This window comes from Perognathus longimembris, chromosome 14 (assembly GCF_023159225.1).
Source record: "Perognathus longimembris pacificus isolate PPM17 chromosome 14, ASM2315922v1, whole genome shotgun sequence".
Lineage (NCBI taxonomy): Eukaryota > Metazoa > Chordata > Mammalia > Rodentia > Heteromyidae > Perognathus > Perognathus longimembris.
The window spans coordinates 46,579,250-46,599,408 of record NC_063174.1 but is presented as its reverse complement, the minus strand read 5'-3'; the positions used below and the strand labels follow the sequence as shown (position 1 = coordinate 46,599,408).

The following is a 20,159-nucleotide window of genomic DNA, read 5'->3' as shown; positions in this document are numbered from 1 at the left end:
ATTAAATCAATACCTTTTATCAGTCAGTTAAATGTTTTGAGGTATGGATTAGACATTTTGCTGGTTATTTTTGGAGATGGAATTTTGTGTACTTTTCTGCCTTGGTAGGCTTTGAACTGTGATCATCCAGGTCTCAGCCTCCTGAGTAGTTAGGATTATAGGTGTGAGTGACTGGCCCCTCTCCCCCATAAGCATCAACACACACATGCACACACACACTTTTTTTCCTTTTTTCTTTTTTGTTTGTCCTGGGAGTTGAACTCAGGGACTGAGTGCTGTCACTGAGCCTGAAGTAGTTATCTTTAGAAAACCTTTTTTTTTTTTTTTTCCAATCCTGGACCTTGAACTCAGGGCCTGAGCACTGTCCCCTAGCTTCTTTTTGCTCAAGGCTAGCACTCTGCCACTTGAGCTATAGCGCCACTTCTGGCCATTTTCCGTATATGTGGTGCTGGGGAATCGAACCCAGGGCCTCATGTATATGAGGCAAGCACTCTTACCACTAGACTATATTCCCAGCCCCTCTTTAGAAAATCTTTTTCTTTCAGAAACTTGAATGATAAAATGGAAATTTTAGTGTGTCAGTGCACTATCTAAACATGGCTTTTTATGTTTGGCATTGTTAACTATGAAAAAGTGCCATTTCTGGTGATTCTTTTAACATTTGGGCCAGCTACTGTTTACCATACTTAATCCTTCTAATATGCATTTTTTTGTAAATATGATTTTTTTCTTTGTTTTTGTTTGCTTTAGGTCCTAGCTCCTCTTCCTGGTGGGATTTCACCACAGACAGGTGTCATCATCCAGCCTCCGCAAATATTATTTACAGGAAATAAGACTCAAGTCATACCTACAACAGTGGCAGCACCCACACAAGCACAAGCACAGATAACTGCAACTGGCCAACAGCAACCACAGGCTCAGCCTGCTCAGCAACAAGCTCCATTAGTGTTACAAGTTGATGGAACTGGGGATACATCATCTGAAGAAGATGAAGATGAAGAAGAAGACTATGATGATGATGAAGAGGAAGATAAAGAGAAAGATGGAGCTGAAGATGGGCAGGTGGAGGAAGTAAGTTTCTAGTGACAGACTTGGAAAAAGAAACTACTCAGTCTTGACCAGTTTGATATGCCAAACTGGGAAATTATATTTCCTTTTTTTCAGAGGCTATTTGGTGTCATACAACATAAGATTTTTGTCCTATTTGTACTACCATTTTAAATTTTTCCTAGCTATATTTACCTTTAAAAGAAAATTGTTTCATATAGATGGTAATAAAAATGTATGTGTACCAAGTTAAATTGTATTAATAAGGATAGAGGAAACAAAAGTCATTTCAATTCTTTGGCTTATGTATTCATAGTGATAGAGTAGAACAAGTAGATGTAGTCAATCTTTTGCTTTAGTAATTAAATAGGTAAGACAACATTTGAGGAGAGAGGAAATACATGAAAACTCAATGAGCAGATTTATTCCAAACCTTTTTTTGGGGGGAGGGGAGTGTCATATTCTGTATTAGTTTCTTTGCTTTTTTTTTTTTTTTTTTACAGCACAGGAATATAATTTTATTATATCTTAACTAGAAGCAGAGTAGACAGCAAGCTCATGAGATAGGATTAATTTTTTTAAATCAGGCTTCAACAACAATAATCAAAAACGAGCCTTTACTGCACAGATATTTTGGTCACTATTACAAGCTCCAGGTGCACAAAAGCCAGCAGCATAAAGTAAAATAAAGATAATGACTTAGAGAATTTCTGATATATCAGAATCACAGATCTCTGCATTAAACCATATCCTTGCATTGTCTTCTTAAACATTGAACAATTTTTGTTATTGTATTAGTTCTTTTTTTTTTGGCCAGTCCTGGGCCTTGGACTCAGGGCCTGAGCACTGTCCCTGGCTTCTTTTTGCTCAAGGCTAGCACTCTGCCACTTGAGTCACAGCGCCACTTTTGGCCATTTTCTGTATATGTGGTGCTGGGGAATCGAACCCAGGGCTTCAAGTATACGAGGCAAGCGCTCTTGACACTAGACCATATATCCCTAGCCCCTTGTATTAGTTCTTAACTTTTCCTGTCTAGTGTCTGTCTGCTTCTAGAAGCTTATTGATGTCTCTGTTTTCTCCATTGTCCAAGCTTACTTTTGCCCAAGGTGAAACTTGTCCCACCACAATTTTTTTTCTTTTATGCTTTATTTTTTGTCAAAGTGATGTACAGAGAGGTTACAGTTGCATACTTTAGGCATTGGATACATTTCTTGTACTGTTTGTTACCTCCTCCCTCATCCCCCCTACCCCCTCCCCCTTCCCCTCTCCCCCCATGAGTTGTTCAGTTGGGTTATACCAAACAGTTTTGCAAGTATTGCTTTTGTAGTCATTTGTCTTTTTCCCATCACAATTTTTATCACTCACTGTGTTCCTCAGCATAAAAAGTGGCCTTTTTGACCTTCTTACAAAATAAATTATTTAAATCTTTTAAAAGGTTATTATTAAACATTGACTAAATACAAAAGAATAAAAATGTTTGAAAATCGAAATATCCTGGTATCTACCATCTATTTTTTTTGTTTTGTTTACTGCTTGACATTTCCTGGGCTATCAGTGTATCCATGCCCATAAACTTAGTGTTTATCATTAACTTGCTTTTTAACAATGTGAATATTTTCCTGAAGAGTATATTTTTAGCTTTGCTGGTCCGTTTAAAACATAAATGGAATAATTCTTTATGTATCTCCCTGTATGTTGGGTTTTTTACACCCTAAAATAATATTCCTGAGGTTTTTTTAAGCTGTTGTATATAGCTATAATTATTTTTACTGATATACCATAATTGATTTATCCTTTTTCTGATCTGATGGACATGACTGTTACTTTAGGGGTTTACTGTTACAATTTAAAATATTCTTGTGTGTGTCTTTGGAGGATACACACACAAGAGTTCTCTTTGAGTGTTGTATATAAACACCAACTTGCTGGATCCCAAGGCATGCAAATTTTTTTTTTAAGGCTTGCAAATCTTCAGCTCTATAAGGAAATGCCAAATTATTGTACTGATTACATCTTTGCTATTTAATACATAGTTGTTGAAAATGTCAATACATCTTCACCTGTTCCTGATATTGTCAGGTTCCTTAATTTCTACCAGATGGTGCATAGAAAATAGTGCCTTGTTTTTGTTTTAATTTCATTAACTACTGATAAGTTTCAACTTGTTTTCATACATTCATTTGTTACTGTACTTTAGTAAGTGAAAGTGTACATTCAGGTCTCACGTCTGTTTAGTCCCTAAATGTTTTTGTTGTTTTTTGGCAGTTCTAGGGATTAAGCTTAGGAAATCTTGCATGCTAGCTAGGTAAACTGTATTGCTGAGCTCTTCTCCCAGCCCTATGTACTTTTGATACTTCCTTAAGTGACCCAGTTTTAAAAATTTATTAATTACTTTTCTACTTTTTTGCTGGTGGTTTATAGAACTTCTAATACTCATTGTTGACTCTGACACCTTTCTAATGTCTTATTAATTCTAATAGTGTTCTTGCAGATTTTTACATGTTTTCTATGTAGATGGTTATATCATTTCTGAAAAATGGCAGCTTTTCTTGCCTTACTGGTTACATTCTTGAAAAACATATTGATTAGAAATGAAGAATCAAGCCAGGGAGGTGGCTCACACCTGTAATCCCAGCTACTCAGGAGGCTGAGATCTGAGGATCACCGCTTGATGCCAGCCCAGTCAGGAAAATCTGTGAGACTTTTACCCCCAGTTAACTACCAGAACAGCAGGAGTGGAGCTGTGACTCAAGTGGTAGAGCCTTGAGCAAAGGGGCTCTGGTAGACTGCCCAGGTCCTGGCCCCGGAAAAAAAAAAAAAGGAATGAAGCATCAAATATTTGCTATTAAGTGTAATATTTGTTGCTAATACTTTGTGCATATCCTTTAGAGAAGCTTCCTTCATAATAAGCTAAGAACTTTCCTTGGTTTATTAAAACTATAAGTAAAAGTTGAATTTTTATTAAATACTTTCAGTGGTTATTAGATAATATAGTATCTTACCTCTAGTCTGTTGTTTATGGTGAATTTCATTAATTGGTATTTATTTAAAAGCAAACCAGTTTTGCATTGCTGGAGTAACACGACTTGATAATTGTGTTTTCTTTTTGTAAATGTGTGTCTTCATTCAGAGCTTTATATCTATATTCATGCATGAATCTTCTCATTCTCTTTTTGCCAGGCTTTCAGATTAATACCCTAACTGGTGCTCCTTACTTGATCCAGTATTCTTTCTTTCTTAGGTGTTTTGTTCAGGTTAATACTGCCCTAACTAGAATTTCTTACTTGATAAGTCTGCCTGCCTATCCTCCCTCCCTCCTTCCACCCTCCCTCCTTTCTAGATGTGTTTGTGCGGACACATGCACACCTGTGAGTGTGCCAGTCTTGGGGCTTAAACTCAGACTATGCACTGTCCCTAAGCTTTTTTGCTCAAGGCTAGCTTTTTAATACTTGAATCACCGTTCTACTTCCAGCTTTTTGGTGATTAATTGGAGATAAGAATGTCCAGGCTGGTTAATCTGAAATCCTCAGATCTCAGCTTCCTGAGTAGCTAGGATTACAGGTTATGAGGCAACTGGGCCTGGGTCAAGTATTGTTTCTTTTTGAAGTTGATCTGGCAAATTATTTTTTAAGACTTCCTGGATTTTCATCGATAAAGTTAACTTTAATATTTTTAATGCACTAAAGTAAGTTAAAAGTAATCTATAAAGTGGGAAAGAATACTAGCAATTTTTTTTTAACAAGAATCCAGTGTCTATAGAATGTATAAAGAACTCTTACAGCTCAACAATGAAAAGACAAGCCCAAAATGGCTAAAGATGAGTGCAGCTACTCACACCTGGACTACTCCTACCTGCTTGAGATGGGTAGGCAGAGATCACTAGGCTGTACATTTGAGACCAGCCTAGGCAAAAAGTTAGCAGGACCCCATGTCAACCAATAAAATAAGCTGGGCATGATGGTATGGTTCGTCACTTCCAGTTACATAGGAGGCATAAAAGGAGGGTTGAAGTCTAGATCAGCCTGGAAAAAAAGGAGGATCCTATTCAGAGCACAACTAAAGCAAATGAACTGGCATTGTAGCTGGTGATATGGTTGGGGACATAGGTCGAGAGGTTATGTGAGGTCCCGAGTTAACAATCCCAGCACGTCTACTGAATAAATGAGTGATAGCCAAAAGGTTTAAATAGACATTTTCTAAAGATTATATGCAAGTAGCCAAACAAGTACATGAAAATGAAAGATGTTGAGCATCATTAGTCATTAGAGGACTGCAATACCACAGTGAGATGCCACTTCATACCTGGTCAGATGACAACAATCTAAAAAGAAAAGACATCTTGTGAGCCAGGCACAAAGTCTGTATTTTGTATAATTCCATTTATATGAGATGTCCAGTGTAGACAAGTTGTAAACCGACATAAATTAGCATATTGGTGCTTGCCAGGAGACAGGATAAAATAGTGATTGCTTAATAGGTAAAGGTAAAATTTCCTGAGATTAATTATTGAAGATAGTTAACCTTGTGAATGTTACGAGTACAACTGAATTGTACACTTTGGGTTAAGATGGTTACTTAAGTGAATTGTTATTACTCTTTTTTTTTCATTTTAAATTGATTTTTCATTTTACCTCATATTTTTTTCTAATTTGGATAAAAGAATATATGTTTGCTTTTACCTGTGTTTGAATAAGCATAGGCCTAAACTTAGTGGCCTCTTGTTTCTTTTCTTCTATTTTGTCCAGTCCTTTTCTCCATTAATTAGGAATCTGAGTTACAGCTTTTGTCTTATCATAAATGAGTGATGCTTAATGTACTTGGTTATTTAAGTCAGGTTTTATTTTTATTTTTAATTCAAGAGATTCTTTTTCAGTCTTAAATTGTATGCTTCTGCCATAACCATCATAATGATGAAAATTTTAATTTGTATTCAGAGAACTCATCCTTAAACGGTGAAATCTCAAGCAGATTGCTAGTCTGCTATGTTTCCCTCTCCCAGTTTTGCCAGTTTTCACTTTTATTGTTGTTACCTCATAAAACTTTTTGTTTTCAGGTTTCTTAAATAATTACTGTAGAAAATTACTTTCTGGTATAAAATCCTGAATAAAGGAAATAAAGTTGAACTCTTGAAGTTATAGTCCTTAACAATTGTAATTGTATTTAATTTCTTGCTGAAATTATATTAGCCTGGCAAACCTAGAATACCAATTGGTTAGTAATAGATTTATTGTGTATATAAGTATACATTTGTCATTTGGTCACATCATAGTCATTGTGTTGTTTATCATTAAGTGCTAGATGGACTGCATGGGAGATACGGTTATAAATTCTCTTTATTTGTAGGAGCCCCTCAATAGTGAAGATGATGTGAGTGATGAGGAAGGACAGGAACTCTTTGACACAGAAAATGTTGTTGTATGCCAATATGATAAGGTAAGGATTTCATCTTCAGATCACCAACATTTTCTGTCGAAATTTCTTGAAGCCACTTTTTTGGTCTCATTGAAACATTTGGGCAGGTACTTCTATTTTTTTTTTAAATTACCGACACATTGTTATAGTTTTATGGACTTTGAGTAATATGGATAAAACAACTTCTTTATAAAAAATTGAAAAATAAATAATGAAATGGAGAGAGTTATGATCATTTTTCCATTTGGACTATCTCAACTTGTAAACAGTTTTTTTAGCTCCAACTACTCAAAACTAAAAGGGTAATTAAATGTCCAACTTTGTTTTTGTTACTAAGAAGAGGGACAATAAATAGAACTGAAATCCAGTGAATGTTAGGTTTTATGAAAATCACTTAAAATTTATTTAGCTTTGCCATACTCTGATACTATTAAGAAAATTTTAAACAAAGTTTTATGGGAACGTGTGTGTGTGCGTGCGCGTGTGTTGTTGTTGGTGGTGGTGGTGGTTATTTTGTGCTGGTACCAGGGCTTGAAGGTTTGAACTCTGAGCCTCTCACTCTTGCTCCACTTTCTTGCTCATAGCATTCTACTTGAACTGCATATTCATTTCAGCATTTTTGCTAGCTAATTGGAGATGAAGTATTGCAGACTATTCTGCCTGGGATATCTTCAAACCTCAATCATCTACTTTGCAGTTTTCTGTATAGCTAGGGTTATAAGTGTCAAGCCACTGGTACCTGGTCACTGTCCCTGGGATTTTCTGCTCAAGGCTAGCGCTCTACCACTTGAGCCATAGCTCCATTTCTAGACTTTTGGTGGTTAATTTGAGATAAAACTCTCATTGATTTTCCTGCCTTTGGCTGGCTTTGAATTGTGATCTTTAGATCTCAGCTTCCTGAGTAGCTTGACTTACAGGCATAAGCCATTGGTGTCTGTCTGTATTCCCAATGGTGCTTTTTCTTTCTACTTAAAAAGAAATGATTATTGCATATAATAAACAAGATATTTACATTGGAATAAATTTTACTTTTTAACACATTAAATTGATAACATCCACTTACATTTTAAATTCAATTTTAGCAGAGGTCCTTACCAAATGCTGAAAACTAACAGGAACAATTGGATTCTGTTTGTAATCATTAATTTATTCATTTAGCAAATAGTTTTTGAATACCTATGTCTACCAGTCTGAGCCCTGGAGCTGTAGTCATGAACATGCAAAATGCATGAAGCTTAAGTTTATGTTGCTTTTAAATAAATGAATATGATAGGTTGCTATGCCAGTTGTAAACAGATCTGTAGGGAGAATGCTAAATACAACAGAATTTCTTAATTAAAAAGTAAAACTGGGGCTGGGAATATGGCCTAGTGGTAAAGTGCTTGCCTCATATACATGAAGCCCTAGGTTCGATTCCTCAGCACCACATATATAGAAACAAGCCGGAAGTGGCGCTGTGGCTCAAGAGGTAGAGTGCTAGCCTTGAGCAAAAAGAAGCCAGAGACAGTGCTCAGGCCCTGAGTCTGCGCCCCAGGACTGGCAACAAAAAATAAAACAAAAGAAAAAAAAAATAAAACCAGGCCAGTGGTGTTTACAGAATTAAATCAATAAAGTTATTGAGTGTTTATAGCATCTGCTTTTATGACCTATGCCTTTTGATTGTTAATACTCTATACTATGAGCTTTATAAAACATGTGATTTATTTATACACATAGAGCAAGAATGTGAGGTTAATATAGCAGATATCAACAAATCTTTGTCATGAAGTTAGATGGGAATTGTGCAACCAAATTATTCAAAACACAATTTTGTGATGAAAATGTAAACTTTATCAGGCAAGAAGCGAATGTCACTGAATAAAATTTTTTTTTTAAGTTTTTTTTTTCTATTGTAAGGAAATAGTTGTGTGCGCCTTGGATATAAACTGAACACAAAATATATTAAAGATTAAAATTGGTTTGGTTTGCTCCTAGATACATTAATGTGTTAAGCTAATAAATTGAAAATAACTTTAAATACTATGTTGAAAAATAAAAGTTTTCAGGGTCTAATTTTAAGAGTTAGATTGAATACTACTACTTAGTAGGATTGATTTTTTTTTTTTAAGCCAAAAACAGTGTGTCTTATAATTTGTTAAATGAGGTTGAATGTACTTTGAGTCTCCTTGAATTTTAGTTTTAATTTTGAAGGCTAATCTTTAGGATTTCAGTGAGTCAATTATATGGAGATTACAGGAAGGATAAGAAGGCTTCTTGTTGCCAAGTCACAATCTTAGTTAAATGCTAATGATATGGCACAGAAAATAGATAAGAAAAGGAATGTTAGAGCACTTGGTGAAAATGATACAAAATATAGAGCCTTCACCTTTGTGTATAGGTAATTCTGCCTTGACATATTTTTCATCAGGAAGTTTAAGAGGCCTTCCTGTTTATATTTGGAAAACTCCTTCATAAAGGAAAGTAAATGAACTGCTTTGCAAATTACACTTTTCACTTTGTTCAAATAAAAATAGAGCTTTAACGTGGTTGGTTTAGATCAGAACTGTAAAGAGACCACTTAATACATGAGTCTGGTTTAACTTTGTTGTGCTGTTTTGTTTTAATGAATAACAAAAGTGCGAATTTAGAACAAAAATATACATGATTTCCAAATACATGAAGAATTGTTTGGTTTAGTTAAGTCTCAAAAATAAGTGCATTTTAGAGAAAACATTTTATTTTAGTAAGGGTAAAATACAAAAGATATACAGGGAACTGTCCTAGAAAATGATAATTTACAGTTCTCTACTCTTACTTCAAATCAGTTGAGCAGACACTGAACAGCCATTTGCCAAGAATATACCATAGAGAGTGTTTGCAGTGGTAAGCGAAGCTTACAATTGGATCTCAGAAAATTTTTTTAGTCAACACATTGTCATATGAATACTTCCATATTGAGTCTTGTGAGAATTGTGTTTATTTCAGTAAAGTAAAACTGTATTTGAGTTACTTGTAAAAAATTCTGCTCTAGTGAATACATATAATATACTGTATAAGAATACCAATTATATAGAAATTATGATGACAATAATTATTGCCAGTCCTGGGGCTTGAACTCAGGGCCTGAGCACTGCCCTTTTTTTTTCAAGGCTAGCACTCTACCACTTGAGCCACAGTGCAATTTCTGGCCTTTTCTATATATGTGGTGCTCAGGAATCAAACCCAGGGCTTCATGTATATGAGGCAAGCACTCTACCACTAGGCCATATTCCCAGCCCCTATATAAATTATTTTTAAAAACCCATTTAGTGGGCTGGGAATATGGCCTAGTGGCAAGAGTGCTTGCCTCGTATACTTGAAGCCCTGGGTTCTGTTCCCCAGCACCACATATATGGAAAATGGCCAGAAGTGGCGCTGTGGCTCAAGTGGCAGAGTGCTAGCCTTGAGCAAAAAGAAGACAGGGACAGTGCTCAGGTCCTGAGTCCAAGCCCAGGACTGGCAAAACAAAACAAAACAAACAAACAAACAAAAAACCATTTAGTGAGTGATTATGTCAGAGTCACCATCCAGCTTGATTTTGTCATTTACTTTTTGTTTTATAATATCTTATGTTCTTTTAATTTTGTTTTTGTTTAGATACACAGGAGTAAAAACAAATGGAAATTTCATCTCAAGGATGGTATCATGAATCTTAATGGAAGAGATTATATATTTTCCAAAGCCATTGGAGATGCAGAATGGTGAAGAGTTGTTTCTTTTCTTTTATAAATAAAACAAAAGAAACTTAAAAAAATTTAAAGTGGATGCTTTGAAACTTGGACATATATCAACCAAAACTTCACTTCTGCATGTCAGCAAAGTGCAAGTAGAAACAAAGCTACTGGAACAAAGATAGACCTTGACAACATAGACACTACTTCTAACTGGCAAGCCATGGAACTGTAGCACCTGGGTTACTTGGGGTGGGAGGGAAGGGTTTTGTGTAGGAGAACCATAATTGTCAATTTTAAATACAGGAACCTGCCACTGGTAATTAGCATGTAAAGCTTTGTCTATATACCTTCCTCCAACTTGGGCTCAACCAGAAGTTGCTTGTTGGAATGAATTGAAGAAACTTCCCTTTTGATAGATTGAACTGAAACTGCTTATTGTATGTGGTTATATTTGGTAAAAATGGAGTGTGAGCTTTTTACAAAAGGGCAAAATTATGGTGTTGAATTTTAATTCACTTGTATAAGAAAAAATTTAAAACTCATAATAGGTCTTAACTATTTTTACTTGTTATTTTCCCTCAATAATATATACCTCTTCTTTGCTTTATGAAACATCTATTTAAGATGTACAGGAAATAAGTGATCACAGTTTGGAGACAGTTTGACCCAGAAATGAATATTTTAATTAGGTTTTCATACTTGTTAAATATAATTTGAAGACTTAGGTCTTATCTGAGTTGAATGGAATTAAAATGACAACTTTAATTTCCTTACTAAAAACTTGTTTTTTTTTTCATATTTCAAAATGAAGCCCCATATTGATTTGTCAAGAATACATTTTTATTTCACAAGGGTACTATCTAGCTAAAAATTAAATAGACATGAATATATGGAAATTTTTCTTGGGTGGAAGTGTGTGCTTACATATATAGACATATATGGTCTTGAAGTGAAACTGTCAGATGACATTCTGTACATTAAAGCATAAGGGCAGGTGATGAGGATCTGAATTTTTATTAAACAATTTAGTAATTACAGAAGTTTCTTGTGTTTACTAGTAAAGAATGTAAGAAAACTATTATTTTAATTTAACAACGTTTTTAAAAGCAACTTTGTAATTGAGGGGGGAAATAGGGGTGGGTAGAGGGAGGTGGGCCACTAAGTACATATTTACCTCTTTTTAATTGGGTGGCCCTTCCCGGCCACTGATAATACAGACTCTGGCCACTGATAATACAGGCTCCAGTTTGCACATTGGAAATAATAAGCATATACATTTGACTTGTATATTAAAAATAATAGAAGTTTAATATTTATATTAAGAATGGTTAACTATTTCTGCAATAGACTCTAAAGAACAATGTGGCATTGCTGTGTTCATTGTGAATCAGCTGCCTGGGAGACCTGCAGCAACACTCACCTCCACCTTTTTGTTTTTAGTGACAATTCTGCTTTCCAAGTGTTTTGACAAAATTCTCATTATATATATATATATATATATATGTCTTCCATTTGCCTTTATGTGTTTCTTAGGATCAGACAAACACTTTATATTACCAAGGAGAAAACTGAGCTATATAGTGTTTCTTACGCTGTTTTAATGAAAGTCATCAAATATTTTCAACAAAAAGCTATTCAACTTTTTCTTTTTGGCCCACTTTCCACCTCACTTGCCAGTTTGTTCTCTTTAACTTACATTCAAAGATTGGTATGAACGGTATTATCTAGTATGCTAGTAGTTATGTTTGACATAGATACCATAACTGCTAATAGTTTTAATTCTGATTATTCACTTTGCTTTCTGGAGTGATGTTTGTTACCACTCAAAGCACACACAGTTTTATTGTTTATTAAGACTGGGAGGAGGGAGTAAAAATGGAGAAGTTGTGTTGTTCATTTGTCCTTCAGTATAGTTACTGGTAGGTTTATAATTACTCAATGAAGAAGTCAGTGACCTAAACTACCTATGAAAGTTTAGCAGTGTTGCTGAAATGAAACTAGTTATTCAGTAGTTGTTAGCTACTGAAACTTGATAGTCAGCACATGGCTTGGGCCCTTTTTGTAGATAAACATCCATATTCATAGTAGCGTATTATATACTGGCCTGTTTTTAAAAGCTCTTATTTTCAAACATGAACAACCACTGCTTTCAGAATGACTCACGAGGCTTATTTTGAAGCAGAAAATAGCCATTTGTATTTGCACCTGTGTATTAATTATAGCATATTTGGCATATTAATTATAGCATATTTGGCAAATGCTTTTGTCTGTGAAAACTAAGAGCTGGTTCAAACAACACTGCATACCAAATTGTGCTCTTATATACTATTGCATTGTATTCCTTTTTTTCTTAAAAAAAAATCTAAAGTAGTTTGTATTCCTTTTTAATCAAGAAGTGTTTTATTTTTATGATAGTTTCTTTTGCTGTGTGAATGTCACTTGCTTTACATTTTAAGTAATGCTCTTAATATTATATATTATATTTACATCATTTCATTAGTTTCCATTAAGATGTCATTCCTTTGAAAAGGCAAGGGATTCCCACTTTGAAAAATTTAAGATGAAAGTAGCAAATTTAGCCAAAAGAGAGACATAATTCAAACTTGATATTATGGAAGTAAACAATGGTTTCAGATGATCTGTTGAGAGCTGCACAAAAGGTGATGACACCTTTTACATAGAAATAAAGTGCTAAGGAAGACGTATACCCAATTACTAAAGTGGAAATGTGTGCCTTTCAGTATAAGAACTTCCTTGGTGGTCTTGTAAGTCAGACCACTTGAATGCCTGAGAGCGCTTGTCATTTCTGTAGAGTTGCCACATGTGCTAACACCACTCTAATGTGCAATTCATTTCTAGAGTAAAATGTCATGATGAGGGATCTTTTTGGGGGGCTTTTATATTTTTTGGAATGTTCACATTTCTTTGTTAATTAAATGTCATCATAAATCACATTTATACTGCTGCCTTTTTAAAAGTAAAAGCCACTAATGTTCTGCTATTGCCTCAAGATTTGAGCAATGTGTACAGTGGTTAAAATGTGTTTTTGAAAAGCATAATACATTCTAGTATTAGAAAATGACAAAAACATAATGGCTTTTTATATAAAGACTTTCTTTTCTATATTGAAAATCAAGGATTTTTTTTTCTGGCTTTTATGGAGGAATGAAAGGAGTTGTCTCCCTGTAAGTAATTTTTTTAAATTATTATAGCAATAATGTCACCATTATTATCAGAGGGTAAATGCTTTGTGTAGGAAAATGCAATTTTTTTCTTTGAAGTTCCCTTTATAACATTTTCTTCTATTTGAGAAAATTTCTATATTTTCAGATAATTTCATCTTGAGCTTTTTTGAGCTTTTGTGCAATGTACTATTTTACTGAGCTCTTTATTTTCATTTCATTTCATATATCTGTCTCCTACCTACCTACCTGTCTGAATCAACTCTAGCACATTTTTAATTTGTTGGTTAAAATAGTTATTTTGTAAATACGTTTTCTCATGAGTTTATGTTAGTTTTGCATTTAATCTATTATGCTATGGAAATTATTCTGAAGTTTATATTCTTCCCTTTTGAAGCCTGCCTTAGACTTTTTGTCATTTTGTGTGGTTAAAGGAAGAACACACCAAACTGAGTATCTTTGTTTATTTTGAGGAACAAAAACATTTTCTTTTAAAGGAAGAACTACATTGAGTTAGTCACTACTCTTTCAGGCAAGTTTTCTTAAATCAGTCCAGTATGCATCAGGGCTATCTATATCTTGTGGGGAGGAAGCTAATCCTTTTTGCTGTTCTGAGCTACTATTGTCAACTGCTGTTGTACATACATACTGTTATGTGTAAGGGCGTAAATATATTTATTATGTTTGTAAAATTCATTCTGTACAATTGCAGATCAAGGTTGCTCTTCTATGATATATGGGACATTATGTTTTAAAGACCATCTTGGAATACAATTAGAGAACTTAGTATTTTGATGTACTAAGACCTATTTTAAGTTTAATATTTTACCTTTGCAAAAACTTTAATTAAAGATGTTATTTAAAAAAAGTAATCCCGCTTGCTTTGCTTATGAGTCTATGACATTGTTATATAGATCACTGAATAAAATTATACAATTCAGAAAGGAAAATGGTTTACTTTGCAAATAAGGATAAGTTTAACAAAAATATAAGTATCATTAAACTCTACCTCTAATAGGCAGGTTGGGATTTCAGTCTAAATTACTAGGCTGTTGCAGATTTTTAATAGCTTTCGAAGCATTTTTTTTTTAGCTCCATAGGAATTTAGGTTGGTCTAAATTGACACCAACTAAAGTAAATTAAAAGAATCAGCATATTGTTTTAAATGAATATTTTTATTCCAAAGCACAGGTTTCTAAAGATAAAATTACTCAAGAAGGTTATGTTATTATTATTATTATTATTATTTTTTTTTTGCCAGTCCTGGGCCTTGAACTCAGGGCCTGAACACTGTCCCTGGCTTCTTTTTGCTCAAGGCTAGCACTCTGCCACTTGAGCCACAGCGCCACCTCTGGCTGTTTTCTATATATGTGGTGCTGAGGAATCGAACCCAGTGCTTCATGTATACAAGGCAAGCACTCTTGCCACTAGGCCACATTCCCAGCCCTATTATTTTTTGTTCAGCTAAGTCTTTTTCTCAAGAGTTTTTAAATAATTGGCTACTAGGAGAATTCAATTATTGAAGTTTATGTTATATGTTGAATATATTTTGGGCTATTTTAGAAGGTATTAGGTATTTTAATTTGATAGTTCAAATAAATCATTCAGAGCTTACTTGGTAATTTTTAATCTTGTTACAGACTATTTAGAAAAACATGCAAGTTTTATCTACTAAACAAATCACAAGATTTTATGTATTGTCAGCAAATCTTTTCAGTTTAATTCAAGCTTCTTCATTATGATTCTTTTTCTTTTTGCCAGTCTTGGGTTTTGAACTCAGGGCTTGGGCACTGTCCTGAGCTTCTTTTGAGAAACATTTGCATAAAGTGACCAGTAGAATTGACTGTTTTTGTTTTTGTTGTTTTTAAAGCAAAAGAATGTGTCCTGAGTAAAGAAGGTCAGTGAAGAATGTGGTTGAGCAAATTGGGGAGAGAGAGAGTTGATGGAACAGTGGATCTTGCTACAACTGGATGTGTCAGGGAAGTGAATGGGAATAGCAGAGGGAGACAGAAGATTTTGTGCTTTTTCTTTTTTAGCTGAAAAAGATGAACGAAGTTACATGTCTAAATTTGTCAGCTGAAGATATTATAAAACTTTCCCTACATATCAGCTCATCATGTCTACCAAATATATTCTGTGTGAAGTTTGGGGTACCACACTGGTTCTGATACACACACACACACACACACACACACACACACACACACACACACACACAAATTTCATTTTGAAAAGAACCCACTGACTTAGGTTAAGTTGGAACATTTCACACTAATGCTGCCACAGTTATGATGGCAGTGCTAGCTGGGAAGGGCTACAAAAACCAAAAGTCCATCTAAATTAGTTGGAAGAGAAAAAGAAAGGCTTTTTATGAAGGTTTACTTTTAACAGGAGGCACAAGTGATTTTTTTTTTCCTTCTCAACCAGTATATCTTACCTGTTTTGCTTGATGTAAAGCAGAACAGAGGGCAGTCTATTCCACTGCATGGAAATACAGTGGTAGAAGTCACTTGCCTTTGCATCCAGAAATGTAACAAATTCTCAGACATGGGGCTGGGAATATGGCCTAGTGGCAAGAGCACTTGCCTCGTATACATGAAGCCCTGGGTTCGATTCCCCAGCACCACATATATAGAAAATGGACAGAAGTGGTGCTGTGGCTCAAGTGGCAGAGTGCTAGCCTTGAGCAAAAAGAAGCCAGGAACAGTGCTCAGGCCCTGCGTCCAAGGCCCAGGACTGGAAAAAAAAACACACACAAAAAAACCCAAAAACAAATTCTCAGACATAGTCATTGCTTAAGCCTAGGCTTTCAATCTTAGATCCTGAAACAAAGCTGTAGGATCAGTTAGAAGTCCTACCTTCTATGTGATAACAGTGACTATCGGGTGAGCGTAATAGTGGCAGCCTCCTAGGCAGAGTTGCTTGGCTGTGGCCTTACTTTGCCTTGCTTTTTCAGTTTTCCCAATGACTGCAAATTTCCCTCCTAACCAATTCTTTTTCTATGTAAAACAACTCATTCTTTGGTTTGCAATTAAGAAATGTGATATTCCTCAGTTCATCTAGGAATGAGCCACCCTTAGCACTGAGTTGATATGAAAGGTTTTTAAATCACAAAGTACTATCCCTTGCAGACCCTGTCCTGTGCTTACATATTTGAATAGTCTGCAAACACTTCACACTTACTTGTTAGTAATATATGATTGTCTTTAGCAAAACTCAGGAGCCAGTAAGATGTCTTAAGTATTATCTTAATCCTTGCTTTAGGATCTTTCCTTTTCCTATTGGGACCTACTTCCCCTATTTAAAATTTTTACCATGTAAGAAAGACAATTTTTTTTTTTTTTGGTGCCCATCCTGGGGCTTGATCTCAGGGTCTGGGAGCTCAGCTGTTTTGTTCAAAGCTAGTACTCTACTATTGAGCCCCAGCTTCATTTCTAGCCTTTTGGCAGTTTATTGGAAATAATCTCACAGACTTTCCTGCCTGGCCTGGCTTTGAACTGTGATCCTCAGGCCTCAGATCCTTCTGAGCAGCTAGGATTAAGGTGTAGGCCACCAAAACCCAACCAACAGCAATGTTTAAAATGAGATCTGTTTCAATTAAAATTGTGGTTGACTTATTGTACTTGAACATAATGAAGTTTCAGTTACATTTAAGCCCAGTATAATTTATCTATTTATTGCAAAAATACTTGAGAACCTGCTATGCACACTGTGACAGAGTTCCAGATTGAAATCCAGTAGTGTAAGTGGAATGCATGGTTGGGAGGGGTGGCTAATTCAGTTCAAGATTCCTCTTCCTGGGTTATGCCACTGAAGGTCCTCTTATAGGAGATGGAGGAACACAGATGATAGAAAGTTATTGATGTCTGCAACTGTCCTAGGTACACATCAGCCTGCTATTGGTCCTTCCATGCAAAACTTCTCCTTTCTGGTATGAACATATGACAAGACCCTATGCCCTATGAGATGACAGTCTATATGTTTTCTGTGCATGCATGAAATAAGTGTATGTCATGTGGCTTTTGACATGCTCCATAAATATTCTGGAGCCTGCATGTAGAACTCTACCTTCAAAACCAGGGGCCCTGGGCTGGGGATATGGCCTAGTGGCAAGAGTGCTTGCCTCGTATACATGAGGCCCTGGGTTCAATTTCCCAGCACCACATATACAGAAAATGGCCAGAAGTGGCGCTGTGGCTCAAGTGGCAGAGTGCTAGCCTTGAGCAAAAAGAAGCCAGGGACAGTGCTCAGGCCCTGAGTCCAAGCCCCAGGACTGGCCAAAAAAAAACAAAAAACAAAAAACAAAACAAACAAAAAAACCAGGAGCCCTGTGTAACAGTTCTTTTTCTCAAATAGGAAGGGCATCAATGGAGAAAGGTCACGGAAAGATGATGCAGCTTTTAGTGGGCCAGAAAGATGTAGTTGGAAAATCTGGTTTGTTGAAAGGAAAGGAACAGGGAATAGGGCTGAATATTGCTTGAGTGGTAAATACTTGGCTATTTTACTTTGCATAATGGCCTTGAAGTGGTTATTTTTGTCTTTTTACAGATGAGTTGACTGAGCTATATGGAGGCCAAATAATTTGCCTACGATCACATTGCAAGGCAATGATGATATTTGGACAAGTTAGCAAGATGCTCTACCAGCATAGTTCAGATGACAGTCTCTCCGCCACCTCAGTTTGCAGGAACAAGTAGATTCTGCCTTACTGAGCACTGTTAATAAGAGGTTATGGCACTGCAGCAGCTCCATCTTGATTTCTGTTCAAAGGAGGCTTCTGGTAACTTGAATTCTTCACAGGCCATACACACTGCTCCACAAAAATAGGGAGATAGTGTGCTGTCAGCATTCAAGTTGAGTTTTAATCTTTGTGAGCTTTGTATTTTGTTTTTACATTTTATATAAATAAAGGCAAGCACAAGAAGATAAATATGACTCCACTTGAATGAAATATCCACAGTAGTGAAGGGTGGACTAATACAATTAACAGGAGTTAGGTACACAATGAGAGTGACAAGATGTGGTTGAAGAAGTTGGAAAGAATGAGAAAGTAGGTCCCATTGGCCCCAAGGAACAATGGGAATCTGTTGGTGAGTCTAGAGTAGTATATAACATCTTTCAAGAAAATTACTGTTTCCAAAAAGAGGGAGATGGGAAGACTTCCAGTCAAAACTGAAAGGAGAGCCACATTGCCCCTACAGAAAGGCCCTGTGCTTAGTTTAGGCCTAGCAGCTGGCATATTCTTGTTCACCTGCTTTCCTTGCTTCCTCTAAAGAGCAAGTGTTACTACAGTAGGAAGGGAACACTTTGCTATGTAAAGTGAAAAATTGGGCTCTGGTTCTTCAAGGGTTATATCAAGGGGAGGTACTGCTTCCTTAAAGTCATTTATGAGCAAGGTAGCTACTTTTAGGAAGACAGATGATTCTATGATGACTGATAACAGCATTTTTCTGTTCTAGTGATTGGGAATAGTAAATGCGCCCTTATATGTAAAGCATCTTAATGACCCTTGCATGTTAAAGTATATGCTTCACAATGCTCAGGATAACAGGTGGAGAGAAAACAATCTATAAAACTGACAAGAGATTGTAAGAACTTGAAAACTGACTGGAAAAGGTAATGTGAAATGGATGGTAGTGAGCCACATGGGGAATGTAGAGATTCCTGAGGAGAAAAGACAGAAGTTTCTAGAAGGTTGAAGGGCTCTAAAGAACAATGTCTACAATTTGCATTTAAAGCATTAGGAAGCTATGATTCTGTGATGGGGGTAGACTTGTCTGCATCACCAAAGCCTTCAAAATATGGCTTGATTCATTCCAAAAGTTTGTCACTGTGCTGATTTGGGGGGAGCAAAAAGAATGTAGGTTGCCTCATGCATTAGCTAGTGAGGATGAAGAGAAGACAACATAAGCAGCAAGAGTGGGTGGGATGGAAGGGAACATGGATCAGAGAAATCAGCAGGTCACTAGGACAAACAAGCTCATGTGTGTCTCAAGAGTTACTTGCAAGCCAGCATGCTCTGTGCCCCTCTACTTGGGTGGAGACTTCATGCATTTTAATTGAAATATTAAAGAAATGGTGGCCTGTGAGACTGGAAAACCAAGGATAACCGTGTTGGATTGTACAAATAAGGAACATGAGGTCCATTAAGTTGAGTGACATGCAGACAGAAAGGAAACTTTAAGTCCCAGATTCAAGTCCTCATGAAGTCATCAATTCTCAATAGAGGGGCCTTTTCCAAAACAGACTACTTTCCATCAGAATCCACATCCCATGTCTGCTGTAGTGAATTTTGTCACCAAGAGGTGGGTGAGAGGAAGCCCTCTTTGGTGTCACTGCACAACTGGTAATGGGAGAGAGAGTGTGTGAAATCAGTGAACTGAAAATTCTGAGAAATACCGGTCTCTCCTCTTTAATTGCCAGAGGACTGGCAAGAAAGATGTATTTCCAAGTAGCATTAGAAAGAAGGCTGGGCCTCACTTCTCAGCTTAGAACTACTTAGCTTTCTTTATTTTCTGTTCCATTGGTTGACAATGATCCTTCAGTTTGGCAAGTCTTGACTGCATTCACTGACCCAACAGACTTGCTGACTAAGCATGTACAATGAGCACCTACTGATGCAAGTGCATTTCATTTAGTTTCTCCTAAAAAAAATTCTTTGCAGAATAATCACCTGCATCTAACAAGGAACAAGGGATCTTCTGTATTTTCATATTTGGAAAAAATTCAACCCTTGTCATGCTTTGTCTCTGAGACTGAGTATACTGTGTCCTTTTGGGCTTTCCAGCATACCTGGGACACAGGTTCTCACTTAGATGGGTGGCTA

General features: G+C 36.0%; 1 protein-coding gene across 2 annotated transcripts in view; it reads left to right on the top strand.

The window, feature by feature from the left end:
* Gtf2a1 (general transcription factor IIA subunit 1) overlaps nucleotides 1-12,497 on the top strand; it is a 35,880-nt gene extending 23,383 nt beyond the window's left edge. For both annotated transcript variants that reach the window (XM_048361924.1, XM_048361923.1), the window contains exons 7-9: nucleotides 751-1,071; nucleotides 6,391-6,480; nucleotides 10,075-12,497. In XM_048361924.1, coding sequence (XP_048217881.1) covers nucleotides 751-1,071; nucleotides 6,391-6,480; nucleotides 10,075-10,182 — 519 coding nt within the window. In that variant the 3' untranslated portion in view covers nucleotides 10,183-12,497. The remainder of the gene's footprint in view (nucleotides 1-750; nucleotides 1,072-6,390; nucleotides 6,481-10,074) is intronic.
* The last annotated feature ends 7,662 nt before the right edge of the window (nucleotides 12,498-20,159 follow it).